The sequence below is a fragment of the Topomyia yanbarensis genome, chromosome 3 (assembly GCF_030247195.1).
Source record: "Topomyia yanbarensis strain Yona2022 chromosome 3, ASM3024719v1, whole genome shotgun sequence".
Lineage (NCBI taxonomy): Eukaryota > Metazoa > Arthropoda > Insecta > Diptera > Culicidae > Topomyia > Topomyia yanbarensis.
The window spans coordinates 242,763,386-242,776,713 of NC_080672.1; the positions used below are offsets into that span (position 1 = coordinate 242,763,386).

Below are 13,328 nucleotides of genomic sequence, written 5' to 3' on the forward strand. Positions count from 1 at the left end.
CGGAGCTGCACAAAAAAATCATTTAAGGTTGCACAGAGAATGCGTAAAATTCGCAAACGAAAAAAGCAGTTTTTTTCCACACCGTATGTCAGATCTTCATTAAAATCAATCAGCAGTACAGTAACAACATTCTACATACGCTGATTGATTTTTATGAAGATCTGACATACGGTGTGGAAAAAACTGCTTTTTTCGTTTGCGAATTTTAGGCATTCTCTGTGCAACCTTAATGCAGTTAGTTCACGGAGACTGCCAAAAAGCTCGAATAGAAGCATGCTACTTCAACGTTTCTCTTAAACACATGCAATTGAAGCAACACTGATCACTAGAGGGATGGTGAGGGAACACGCACATTCGTTTTGGTTATACTGATACTAGCAGCAGAAAGGAATGAAAAAGCAGTGGACGAAACGAGCGAGAGGATAATTTAAATTTTTGTTCCGTGTGCAAGCTACTTCTTTCCACACAACGTATTATGTTGCATGTTGAAAATTTGTTACACACCTTAAAATGAAAGTTTCAGTTTAACTCTCACTAGAACACAATTGATTGTTCCTGAAAAGAACCGTTGCTTTTATTGTAATTTACGCCCACTCCCAGCGGACACTGTGAGCCAGTTTGATTTCTTTTGCGAGAAAGTTACGTACTTGGTGCACTATTTTGTATCCTCAAACAAACCGACCAAGTAGGTATCACTGGCTTCATTACGGCTGAGTTTTGTAAGCGTAGCTCTACTTTGGAGTAATACAGAACATTACGAACCAGACGCTGGAATGTCACCCAGCGGATTAGTTGCTCCGTTGCCCTTTAGTTGGGGCGAAATACTAGCATGGCAACAGTTCCTGATCGGTAGTTGGTTGCGATGGGCCACCAGTAGCTGGGGCACTTTTTCGGACCGTCATCATTGCCAACTGCTTTCCTCCGGTGGACTGGCTGCTTGCTAGTGCTTGAACGAATACGAATGATGAGAAAAACCGACCGACCAATATTCATATATGAACACACGAGAAAGCACTACTATCGCTCTCTCGCTCGTTTTCGTGCCATTCCTGTGCCTTTCCTTTCCGTTCGGCTACCAATACTAGCATAACCAAAACGAATGTTCTGTCTTTCCATCGCCTTCAATCTAGTGGCCAGTGCTAGCAAACTTGCATGTTCAGTTTTTCAATAACAACATTCCAACAATATTTTCAAAGAATGTTGCAGATTTGAAAATAAGGAAGGAAAAGATTTTCACAAATTTAAATTCTTTTGTGTTATTTGTTATCGCTGATAAAGGCTATTTAGTTTGCTACTAGCAAGGAGCTGCACAAACAAATCGATTTATGTAGTTAATCAACGGAGGCTGCCAAATAGTTCGAATAAAAGCATGCGACTATTGTACTTTGCACGTTCTATATTTTATCACTACTAGAGAGGATCAATAAAATAATTCAAATTGTAATAGCGACATGCAATTGTGGCAACACTGGCCATGGGATGGTGGGAGAATACGCACATTCGTTTTGGTTATGATGGTATTAGCAGCAGAAAGGAATGGAAAAGCAGTGCACGAAAACGAGCGAGAGAGGATAATTTAAATTCTCTTTCTTTCTTTCCACACATCGTATTTCTTATATAGCTTTCTGAAAATTATTTGTTATACACCATAAAATGTAAATTTCAGTTTAACTCTTATTAGAACACAACTAATTGGTCCTGAAAAGAACCTTTTTTGTTTTATTGCGGGAGCATAATTCAGACGCAGTCCCCGCGGACACTGTGAGCCAGTTTAATGTATTTGGCCTGAAAGTTATGCGCTTGGCGCACTATTTTGCATCCTCGAACAAACCGACCAAGTAGGCATCGTTGGCTTCTCGGGGCATCATTACGACTGAGCTTTGTAAGCGTAGCTCGACTTTGCAGTCCTGACAATCTCACGACCCGGACGCTCGAACGATAGCCTACAGATTAGTTGCTCTGTTGCCCTTTAGTTGGGGCGAAATTCTTGCAGGGCGACAGTTCCTGATCGCGTTGCGATGAGTCACCAGTAGCTGGGGCACTTTTTCCGACCGTCGTCATCGCCAACTTCTTTCCTTCGGTGGACTGGCTGCTTGCTAGTACTTGAACGAATACGAATGATGAGAAAAACCGACCGACAGATATTTATATAATCGCGCTAATATGCACTACTATCGCTTTCTCGCTCGTTCTCGTACCGTGCATGAGCCTTTCCTTTCCGTCCGGTTTCTAATGGCCTAACCAAAGGAATATGCCGTCTTTCCCCCACCAATTGCTCTCGTCAAGCAACCCAATGCGAATAATCATAGGAACAAACATGTAGTGGACCTATATATAAACTTTTCATTATTTTATTGTTCGGTTGGTCCACCATATTAACGGCTCTGTGCGGGATGGGCTGAAAATTTTTCACTTTTCCGAGTCGTTTTCGAAAGATTTTTGAAAACACAATGTTTTGTTATTAGTGCATGTTATACATACTTCAAATTTTAATACAGCATAGAGGAACATATTTTCAACAAATTGGCCTAAAAATCAAATCATTCTGTTAAGTATGATAAAAGTTATTAACGTTCAAAATCTGACGCGGCGCCGCAGCCGATATTTTGAAACGGGACCCCTATATTGAAAGCTTAAATGTATTCTACATTAAAAATGAAAATAAGACAAAATAAAATCCGACGTAAAAAAATAGATGTGTTATTTTGAACTAGTTTGATTCTCTAACACTATTGTCAGTGTATATTAGGAAACACCAAAACGGAATAACAACATATATTCATTCTCATCGTTTCAGAGACTATGAGACATATTACTATATGAATTTAGAAATTCAGCTTGTTTTCTGAAACATAGCGAGACACGTGATGAGAAATTGTGAATTTTTGCTTCAAATGACTATAACTTGGGATTTGCTCAAGTTATATTGAAGTTTTAGAGGTTTTTATGTGTAAAAATGCCAGAGGAACATATTGGCATAATAGTTTTCCATATAAAATACATGTGTTTCGAGAAAAATGCAGTTTTAATTTTAAACTGGAAATATTACATGGTTGGCAACACTGCAACGTTAAACATATTATTTTTTCTAGATTCCTTGGCCGATTTCTTTAAAGTGCGTCTCACCGACTGTTTCTAGACCAAATAAGGCCTAAGATACTAATTGATGCTTTATTTGTATAGAAAATTTTCCATGCACAATTATGACACGTCATACAAATTTTGTCAACAATACACACTTATAACACGTGTGAGTGCAACTTTTGGTTACATTTTTAGCAAATCTCTTGATATAGTCAAACGATATCCATAATATTAGAGAGATTAATATAGAATAGATGGAAGCATCAATTGTCTTCTCTGAATTTCTATCATTTATAAGTTATAAGATATTGAATTACAAACGTTGAAAATTATTTTTGTCGAAATGTGCTAAATACCACTTGTCATGAGATAGCACACCAGTAACGATTTGGCATACACATTTTTCCAAAACTCGCTCCGATGCAACATGTACCCTTAGAGCACGCACACGAAAACTGTGAACCGCCTAATTTAGTGAGATATAACAGAGCTACATTAGAGCACTCTAGTTAGAGTGTGGCCATAAGGCCATGGCGTATCCAAACGAGCATGAAATTTGACGTATTCACAATAGAAATACGTCAGATTTCTGCTCGTTTGGATACGCCAAACTCGTCTTGGCCACACTCTAACTAGAAGGCTCTAAGCTACATGACAGATGATGAGTATATTTACTATATTCATAGTTAGGCGGAGACACTGAGCGGAGCCAATCGAGCATAACGTCACATAATATGTCCTCTTTGGATATATATGTAGAAGGTATTGTGATTATGATGATAATTATTTTATTCTTTCGAGCATAGAGAAACGAAAATAACTAATATTTTTTTCAATAATACCGAGAGATATTGGCACAAGTATCAAACCACATCATATCGTCGAATTCGATTCGCTATTATACGTACTTGTAAAGTTCTTATTCACGACGTCAACAATGAAAGTTTAAGCTAGAGCTTGAACATTTGAATATGGTGCCATTGTAATGATGAGCAATTGCGGGTTTAGCATAATAATGAACATGTGGAATTGAAAACGGTATGTTCTAACGATAACTTACTACAAATTCTTCTTTATTTCATTTTAGTAGTTGCCGCATTCGTGATCGAAAACAGCAACACTTTTATCGCAAGAAATACATACGATCGAGATCTCGCACACCTCCAGCCAACTCATCTTCATATCGCCGTTGAAACGAAATAATCTAGGAAGTACATTTTCAAGCAGCTCAGATAGAGGTTAATAATTAACATGTTCTTTCCGAAAATTACAATAAATCGATAAAATTCCTAATCCTAATAGTGTTTTTATATCCCAGTTTATTCCGATTTTTACTGTGTTTTTTTTTTGAGATGATAATGAGCAAATTTTTGGTATCCCAATAGATTTGCTGTTTTAATGTGTTTAAAGTAGCTGACAGTGAAAAAAGTTTTTGTTATACGTTTTAAGTGGAGCTCTCGTGATTAGACACCAACACCCAAATTATTTGAAGAAAAACATGTATTTAGCGCATAAGAAGAGTGTGTAAAATTGCGATTGCCGGAACACGCAAAACGCCATCACATGAGGATGTATTATCCTAACACATTTTCCAAGTTGACTAAAAAATTCCACTTTGGTGTTTCAGTGTAAAAAAATTATAGGTTGTGTACAGGACACGACCACGGTGACATTAAAAATGTAGCTTTTTTCAAGAGCGTGCAAATGAATTTTATCTATCACACACATCGACTCACGTTCTTGCTCACTTTCCTGTTTTCATATGTTACAAGTTTCTATACACCCTCCCTATTAAAACATAATTTATTGAAGGTCATTTAACCATTTAGGACCATTTGACATGTTTGGCTAGATTTGGCTGATCCATCTAGTAAAAATGGTCTGTCCAGAAAATATATTCAAAAGAAAAGCTCCATATTGAGAACGCCAACGGAAATATACAGATTCTCCTTAAAAAAACGAAATTTCATTTTCCATTTAAATTTTCAATAATATACTAATGAATTAAGGTAAACAATATTAAGGTTAAGTATTTCATGGTCGATTAGTGGTCGAACAAATGAAATTATTTGATAACTTACATTGTTATACAACGTTCGCACTACCAGTTAACCCATTATATCCTAGCGTATGAAATTTCATACGCAGAACTATCCATCGTTTAACGCGTATTTACTGCAGAATTTTGGCATCTAACTGTTTTATTATTGCACTAATGGGATCATTGCACCTCATTTTTCATTGTGAAACAAGACAACTGCCATTTTTTTATAATTTTGTTAACATTTTTGAACCGTGTATAGTAGGGATAAATGGCGGCTGAAAAGTACGCAATACATTTAATTGAATTTTATTGTTGGAATTCGTGCTAATAATTCCATTATGTGACAAAACGTTCCTACAGGTGTAAAAGAAGTGTTGTCTATCAGAAAATCCGAAGAAATATGTCAAACAACTTAAAATTTGTTGTTTTTATTTAAGCGTACGAAATTTTTTGCACGAGATATTTTCCTTCTCAAAACCAATTTAAGCGGTGATTTTTTTCCCATAATCTTTGATACATTTTTTGGTGGAATTGAAAATATCACTGCATTTGACTCACTTTTTGAAACCCCTGGGTTATAATGGGTTAAAACGGGTTTTGATGCTATCTTGGTGACATTTTTCTTGTTGCTATTATATTATTAAACTAATTTTGCAGCGTTTTATGTTATTTTTTTATTCAATTTGTTTATTTGATAAGGCAGGTTTGCGTTAGCTTAAAGGTGCCAATCTTGGTTTGTTTTACATTTCAAATTACTTAAAACTAGGGGATTACATATTGATTTTTTTTAATTAAACTAAGGAGAATTTATAGTTATACATATACACAAGTAGGTAATATAATTTTCGTAAGATTAGGGGGGGTATTTAGTTTTTATGACAATATGGTTTTACATTTTTAGCAGGAAGATTATGAAGCAAATAATTTTTATCTAAGGGGGACAATTTTTATAACTATCTTTAAACTATTTTTGATTTAATTTTGTAAAGATTCGGGGAGAATAATTAGAGTTATTTTTTGTGGTAGTAGAGTTGAGCATTTCCAATGAGTTTATATAATATAATATTTAGAACTAGAAGAGACAGAAAGGGTGATACTTCTGGGTATAAGAGTCAGGGGAGGGAGGGTGCACAAAGATGGCAGGGAAGAAAGTTATTAACTTTCAGTTGCAGGCATCGGGAGATCAACGGCATAGGATGTAGCCTCGGATGGCCTTCATCAAGAAGAATTATGTACAGGGAGTCCGAGTGTTCTTCCTCGAGTCGGCAGGGGTTCCTCCAGACGGTTCAGATGCAGATCGGAAAGAGTTCGAGTTGCGCATGTGATGTTCGTACTGTATGTCTCGTGTTTGTTGGCTCATTCGATAGAGATTTTTTGTGTCGCCTTGGAGTCCCATCAAACCTTCGTGGGTGTATGGTGCAGGTGGAAGAGGGCGTTTCTGAGAATGATAGGAAATAAGAAGGGGCAGTTAAATTTTTATATTGATTGTTTTTACGAAGGTGTATATAAGGGACATATTGAGGACATCGCGGCTTGCCAGCACATCTCGAACCGGGACGTTGGGTTGGCTTCCTCGGGCCCGGAGGGTGTCCATAAGCCGAGACCTGGCGAAACTGTACTCGGTGCACGCCCAGACAATGTGCTCGATATCGTGATAGCCATCGCCACAAGCGCAGATACCACTTTCCACGAGCCCAATACGCCGGAGATGTGCATCCAGCGTATAATTGTTTGCCATGAGTCGGGACATCACACGAATGAAGTCACGACCCACATCCATCCCCTTGAACCAAGGTTTCGTCGATACCTTAGGGACTATCGAATATAGCCACCTTCCTAGCTCCCCATTGCTCCACGAGGTTTGCCAACTTTCGATGGTTCTCTGATGAGTACAACTGAAAAATTCGTGGAAGCAAATTGGTCTTTCAAAAACGTCACCTTCTAGGGCACCCACCTTAGCTAAGGAGTCCGCCTTCTCATTGCCCGGAATGGAGCAATGAGAAGGGACCCACACCAAGGTAATCTGGAAAGATTTGTCAGATAAAGCACTCAGTAGCACCCGTATTTTCCCCAAAAAATACGAGGAGTGCTTTCCATGTTTCATCGAGCGAATAGCGTCGATGGAACTCAGACTATCCGTGACGATGAAGTAATGGTCTGCGGGTAATGTGCCAATGACTCCAAGGGTATACTGAATAGCAGCTAGTTCTGCGGCGTAAACTGAACCGGGTCACTGAGTTTGTAAGAGGCGGTGAACTTTTGATTGAAAATACCGAAGCCAGTGTACCCTTCGAGGTTTGATCCGTCAGTATAGTATATAAACATCCTAGAACAGTCGACTTCTCGGAATTTATTATAAAAAATGTTTGGAACCACTTGTGCCCTCTCCTACGTTGACGGGTTTGACGGTATTGCAAACATCTTCTAGCATATTTGAGCAGAAACCTGCTTTAAGATGGTTATTGCATTACTCCTCGATAGTGGTGCATCGAGGAGACCGAGAGGGCTTATGGGCTTTTTTTATGTTTTTTGTTATTTCATACTCTGCACCAGCCCAAACTAACAGTCAGCTAAGAGCCTGTGCACACTGGCGTGGCCGAATGGCAGGTCGCCGTGGATTGACTTTTTCTGTCTTTTTGAGCACGGCTCGCAGTGGGAGTCATTGTGTGTCGATTTATCGGTCGACCTCGTCAACGTGCACAGGCGCATTAAAAAAATAACAGTTGAACCCTATTAGTTGTGTTGTGTTGTAATAATTGTAGTTTTAGTACTAGTATAAAATTGTTATGTGCTAGTCGTATCTCTCTGTGTCTATCTGTGTATGTGTTCGTCTGAGTATTTGTGACATATGGGTCAGGGAATGGATGCAAAACTGGCTTATATGATAGAATAGTGGGTAATCCTTTTTTGGATCACTTTTTACCGGTGTTCAATTCGTACATTCGATTCGACTCATTCGGATTGGATAAATGAAGGTACGATTAATTTACCGACGCACATCAATCATCCAAGTTACCACCGAACCCATGCCCAGACGCAAAAAATTATATTGCACGCGCAAACGGATGCGCGCGTTACCAGCCGAAGCCCTAAACAGGCGACACACAAAGTACTGACGCAGCAGACCCGTGGCACCGAAACGTAGGAGCAGCGTCAGCGTTTATAGGTTTGACCAGCTTAGCAGTGAGGCCTCTGTAAAACAAATTAATCGAAATAAAATCACTTTTAATTAGTCCGTGGACAGAGACGGTTGTCTTTTTTTAAAAAGAACCTCGTACACGTTAACCTGTAACTGGCGCCCGAAAACGGGAACTGAAGAGCAATTGTATAAGTCCTACGTTAGGACAAAGTGAATCCCAGCTGCCTCCTAGGAGAATTTGGTACTCCGCGAAGACCATCGCGGATCAACGCGGCGACTTGCGGTATCAGAGCGCGAAGGATTCCGCTCTACAGGACCTACCTATCCAGGAAAACAATACGGCCAGGAGTCTAATCGTTGCCGCGACGGAATGATTATTCCGCTCCTTCTACCACTGTAAGTTAAAGAAAACCATTTTTTACATAACACAAAACCAAAACCTAACCAAAACGGAACTGCTTCCTTTTCGTTCCTAAAAAGATAACCCTTACTAATTAAGAGTGACTAGGCCGGACTACCAGGGTGGAACCGTAACCGAATCACTGCATATCACACAAGTGCGCGAGTGAACTAACATAAAGAACAAAAAATAATTAAAAGTGTTTAGCATACTTTACTCTTCGAATCCAACCAAAACGGAACTGCTTCCTGTTCGTTCCTAAGAAGATAACCTCTACTAATTAAGAGTGACAAGGCCGGTCCACCAGGGTGGAACCGTAACCGAATCACTGTATATCACACAAGTGCGCGAGTGAACTAACATAAACCAACAAAAAACTTAACCGCGACATTATTAACAAAATACTAGACCAAAACGGACGACCTCATACGACGTATCCAATACCTATCCTTATCCCGAACACAAACATGAATTTTCATGATCGTGGTCGAATACCAGCGATCGTTTCAGACTTGCCAGAGTTTAATGGCAACCCGAGAAACCTTTCTCAGTGGATTCTCGATGTCGAGGATATGCTTGAATTATTTAATGATCTGCGCGAAACTTTTCACTACCAATTGATTTTGCGCACCATCCCACGAAAAATAAAAAACGAAGCAAACGATGTGCTAATCACCAATAATACTCCCCTTGAGTGGGAGAGCATGAACGAAGTTCTGCGGTTATATTACGCAGACAAAAGGGATCTGATCACTTTAGATAATCAACTCAAAAGCATGAGTCGAGCAAGATCAGAATCTATAGAAACATACTATAGTCGCATTAGGGAAATGGTGACCCTGATTAGCTCAGCGATATCAATGGACGACGAGTGGAGAGGTCACGAGATAGCGCTAATCAAGTTGTACAACAAATTGGCCCTAGACACTTTCATTAGAGGACTAGGAGAGCCACTTACTCATTTCTGCAAAAACTATAGACCACAAAGCCTTGCCCAAGCTTATCACTATTGTGTGGAATACCTTAACTTAGATGCAAGAAATGCACCATTCAAAGGAATGGAGAAGAAACTTCCTATCCCTGCTCCCAGAGGAAATCTCTCAATGAACCATCCTCCACCCGACGTACCACCACGACGACCAATTATGACTTTTCCGACCGCAACCGGATCTAAACCTCCTCCTGTTTTTAGACAGTTTTCTCAACCGAATTATCCGCAAAGAAATCCTGCTGTTCATCCTAATCCTCAACCAAGAAACGTTTTTGCCCCAAACCGGACCTTTTTCCCAAAGCAAAATAATCACGAACCAATGGAAGTCGACAATTCAATCAGATCAAGACAGATTAATTATGGCAATAGGCCCGATTTCAAAATGGCAAGACCAGCTTCAAGCTCAATGCAACATACTAACCCCGCTCCCAAACGATTCGCAAATCGCAAAGACATTTACCCAGACTCAGAAGAATACCAAACTTGGCTTGAAGAAACTTCAGAAATCAGTGAAGATTACTTTAATGCTCAAGCCGAAAACGATGAAGAAACTAAAGAGGAAACCGCACCTGAAACTTCAGAAGAAGTTAATTTTTTAGAAGATCCGAAATGGGTCAGCGAATGGTTCGAATAGCGCCAAACGCTCTCCCATACATTAAAGTGCCGACCAGCAAAGGTGAAATGAAATTTTTATTGGACACCGGAGCAAACATACATTTAATATCCAAAAAATGGGCTTATAATTCAGGAGAACCAATTTTGAGCACCCTTACGGAAGCTGTAAGAGGAGTGACTGACAGTAGTGTAGTTAACGAAAAAATTGTATTAAATTCTTTTCATCCATTGATTACAAAACAATTTAATTTTATTGTCCTTGATTTCCACCCTTATTTCGATGGTATTCGTGACACCGAAATTATATTTGGCAAGCAATTCAATTTCATTAGCAATGCACCCATACTTCAGGTTTGTACCAATAAAGGAAATTTGTTCGAGATACCAATTCACTTCTATCATCCCCAAGCAAATCCTAGAAGTCAGGCTTTAAATTTAGAACAAAAAATCAGAACTTCTCATTTATCTACAAAAGAAAAAAATGCACTGATGACAGAACTCGAAAAATTAGAAGAAGTATTTCATACACCTGACAATAAATTGTCATGCTTGACGCAAGTCGAATATGACATCAGAACGGAAGACGATATTCCGGTATACCAAAAATCATTCCCATACCCTTTCGCATATAAAGAAGAAGTAGAGAAGCAAATATAAAAATTACTAAATGACGGGATCATTAGACCATCACGATCGCCATGGAACTCCCCAGTCTGGATAGTTCCCAAAAATAATGGACGCATCGGGTGAACAAAAATTCCGCCTCGTTATTGACTTTCGCAAATTAAACCAAAAAACAATTTCGGACAGATACCCAATGCCTGAAATTTCGAATATTCTTGATCAGCTAGGAGGTAACAGTTATAGTGGCTGTTCGGCCATCTATGGGAGCTGTCCATCAATGTCAGCTTCTTTCTCCGAACAGCCTAGATAAGCCGTGTGGTGTCGGTAGTGGTTGTTTCAACCGGCTAAGAATTACACTACGGACTGCCTGTTCCGGTGGTAACACCAAACAGGGAACCCCAATTCCATAGTGTCATGCGACCCGTGCTATGGGTAAAATTGTTGAGGGGGTTTAAAATATTCTCAATGGCGAACGGAGCCTGGGAAAAGCCGGGCGAACTCCCCAGTAACTGGCTGTGGTCCACTAGGAGGTTGATAACTCTATTATCGTTCTCCGGACAAAACCAGCCTAGAGGCCGCGTGGCATCCGGCGGGTTGAAGTATGTCAGTTATAGAAAAAAAAATTCATTCCCAAAGGTGGCCGCGTCACTTATGAGGAGGCAAAGAGCTTTAGACCGATCAGTCTGACCTCCTTCCTTCTCAAATCAGTGGAACGTTTAATCGACCACTACATTCGGGATGGTAGCTTGGGCGAGCACCCGCTGCATGCAATGCAACATGCATATCAGCGGGGGAAGTCTACTACCACCCTGTTACACAATGTTGTCTACAACATTGAAAAAGCTTTTTCACAAAAGCATTCAAGTTAAGGAATGTTTCTCGATATTGAAGGTGATTTTGACAAGGTGTCTTTCGAATAAATTTTGGAAGCAGCACAAGATCATGGAGTACCTTCATATATCACGAACTGGATACACGCAATGCTTAGAAACCGACATCTGTGCTCATCGTTAAGACAAGTAGAGATGAGGAAACTGAGTGTCTGCGGATGTCCTCAAGGTGGTGTGCTGTCACCACTTCTATGGAACCTTGTCGCCGATAGCTTGTTGAGAAAACTAAATGAGCTTGGGTTTCCAACGTATGGTTTCGCCGATGATTATCATATAATGATCACTGGTATTTGCATTAACACACTTTTTGATTTGATGCAACAAGCCTTATATGTTGTTGAGCGGTGGTGTCTTCATGTTGGACCATCAGTTAATCCAAATAAAACCTCAATGGTGCTTTTCACGCAACGAAGGATTACAACCGGAGCTCGTCTATTGCAGTTTTTTTGACTCTGAAATTATTGTCGAAGATCAAGTTAAGTACGTTGGGGTAATTCTCGACTCAAAACTTTAGTGGACAGCTCACATCGATTTCAGGATCAAGAATGCTTGCATGGCCTTTGGCCAATGTAGACGGGCTTTCGGCAAATCTTGGGGACTCAAACCCATGTACATTCAGTGGATCTACACAACAATTGTTAGACCAATACTGGCATACGGGTGCCTTGTTTGGTGGCAGAAGGGAGAAGTCATGACAATCCAATCAAAGTTAAACCATCTTCAGAGAATAGTCTTGATGGCGATGACTGGTGCGTTCTCGACAACACCTACTGCTGCTCTCGAGGCACTCTTGAACATAAATATGTGTTTCTGAAACAAGAATCACTTTCTTGTGCATACCGTCTTAAGGTTACTGGGCTCTGGAACAGTAACCCAATAGATCGTGTAACTAGCCACACAAGACTGTGGCCCCAAATGGTTACTTGGGATGAATATACACTTGCTCCCAGTGACCTTACACACACATGTAGTTTTCCTTCTAAAACTTTCAATGTGAGAATTCCTCTTCGTGAGGAATGGCTGTCTGGCTGGATAGAGCGACAACTTCAAGAATACGTAGTTCGTTATACGGACGGTTCTTTGTTGGAGGGCCGAGCCGGTGCTGGTGTCTATTGTCATGAGATGAGATTAAACCAATCTCATTCGCTTTGTAGATACTGTACCGTATTCCAAGCAGAAATCTTTGCGATTCTGTGTGGCGTACAATCCGCACTTCAACAGGGAATTTGCGGTAAAAGAATCTATTTTTGCTCTGACAGTCAGGCTGCCCTGAAAGCACTTAGTTCGGCAGATTCGAGATCGAAATTAGTAATCGCATGTCGAACTCAAATCGAAGAACTTAGCATTTCAAATGCTATCTACCTTCTATGGGTACCCGGTCATTCCGGTATTACTGGAAAAGACTGGGCGGACGAATTGGCTAGAGCTGGCGCTGCCACTGATTTCGTTGGTCCAGAACCAGTTCTACCAATGTCAATAAGTTGGATAAAGCACAAGATTCGCTCTTGGGCTGCATTCGAACATGCCAACCATTGGCGTAG

The 13,328-nt window shown here is 40.0% G+C and overlaps 1 protein-coding gene across 2 annotated transcripts in view; it reads left to right on the top strand.

Annotated features, from left to right (window-relative positions):
- LOC131691991 (zinc finger Ran-binding domain-containing protein 2-like) overlaps positions 1-4,383 on the top strand; it is a 218,233-nt gene extending 213,850 nt beyond the window's left edge. Inside the window, exon 4 of one of the 2 annotated variants that reach the window (XM_058978811.1) lies at positions 4,175-4,383. In XM_058978811.1, coding sequence (XP_058834794.1) covers positions 4,175-4,277 — 103 coding nt within the window. In that variant the 3' untranslated portion in view covers positions 4,278-4,383. Of the gene's footprint in view, positions 1-4,171 lie in introns of both variants that reach the window. The other variant, XM_058978810.1, reaches the window with a different exon arrangement.
- The last annotated feature ends 8,945 nt before the right edge of the window (positions 4,384-13,328 follow it).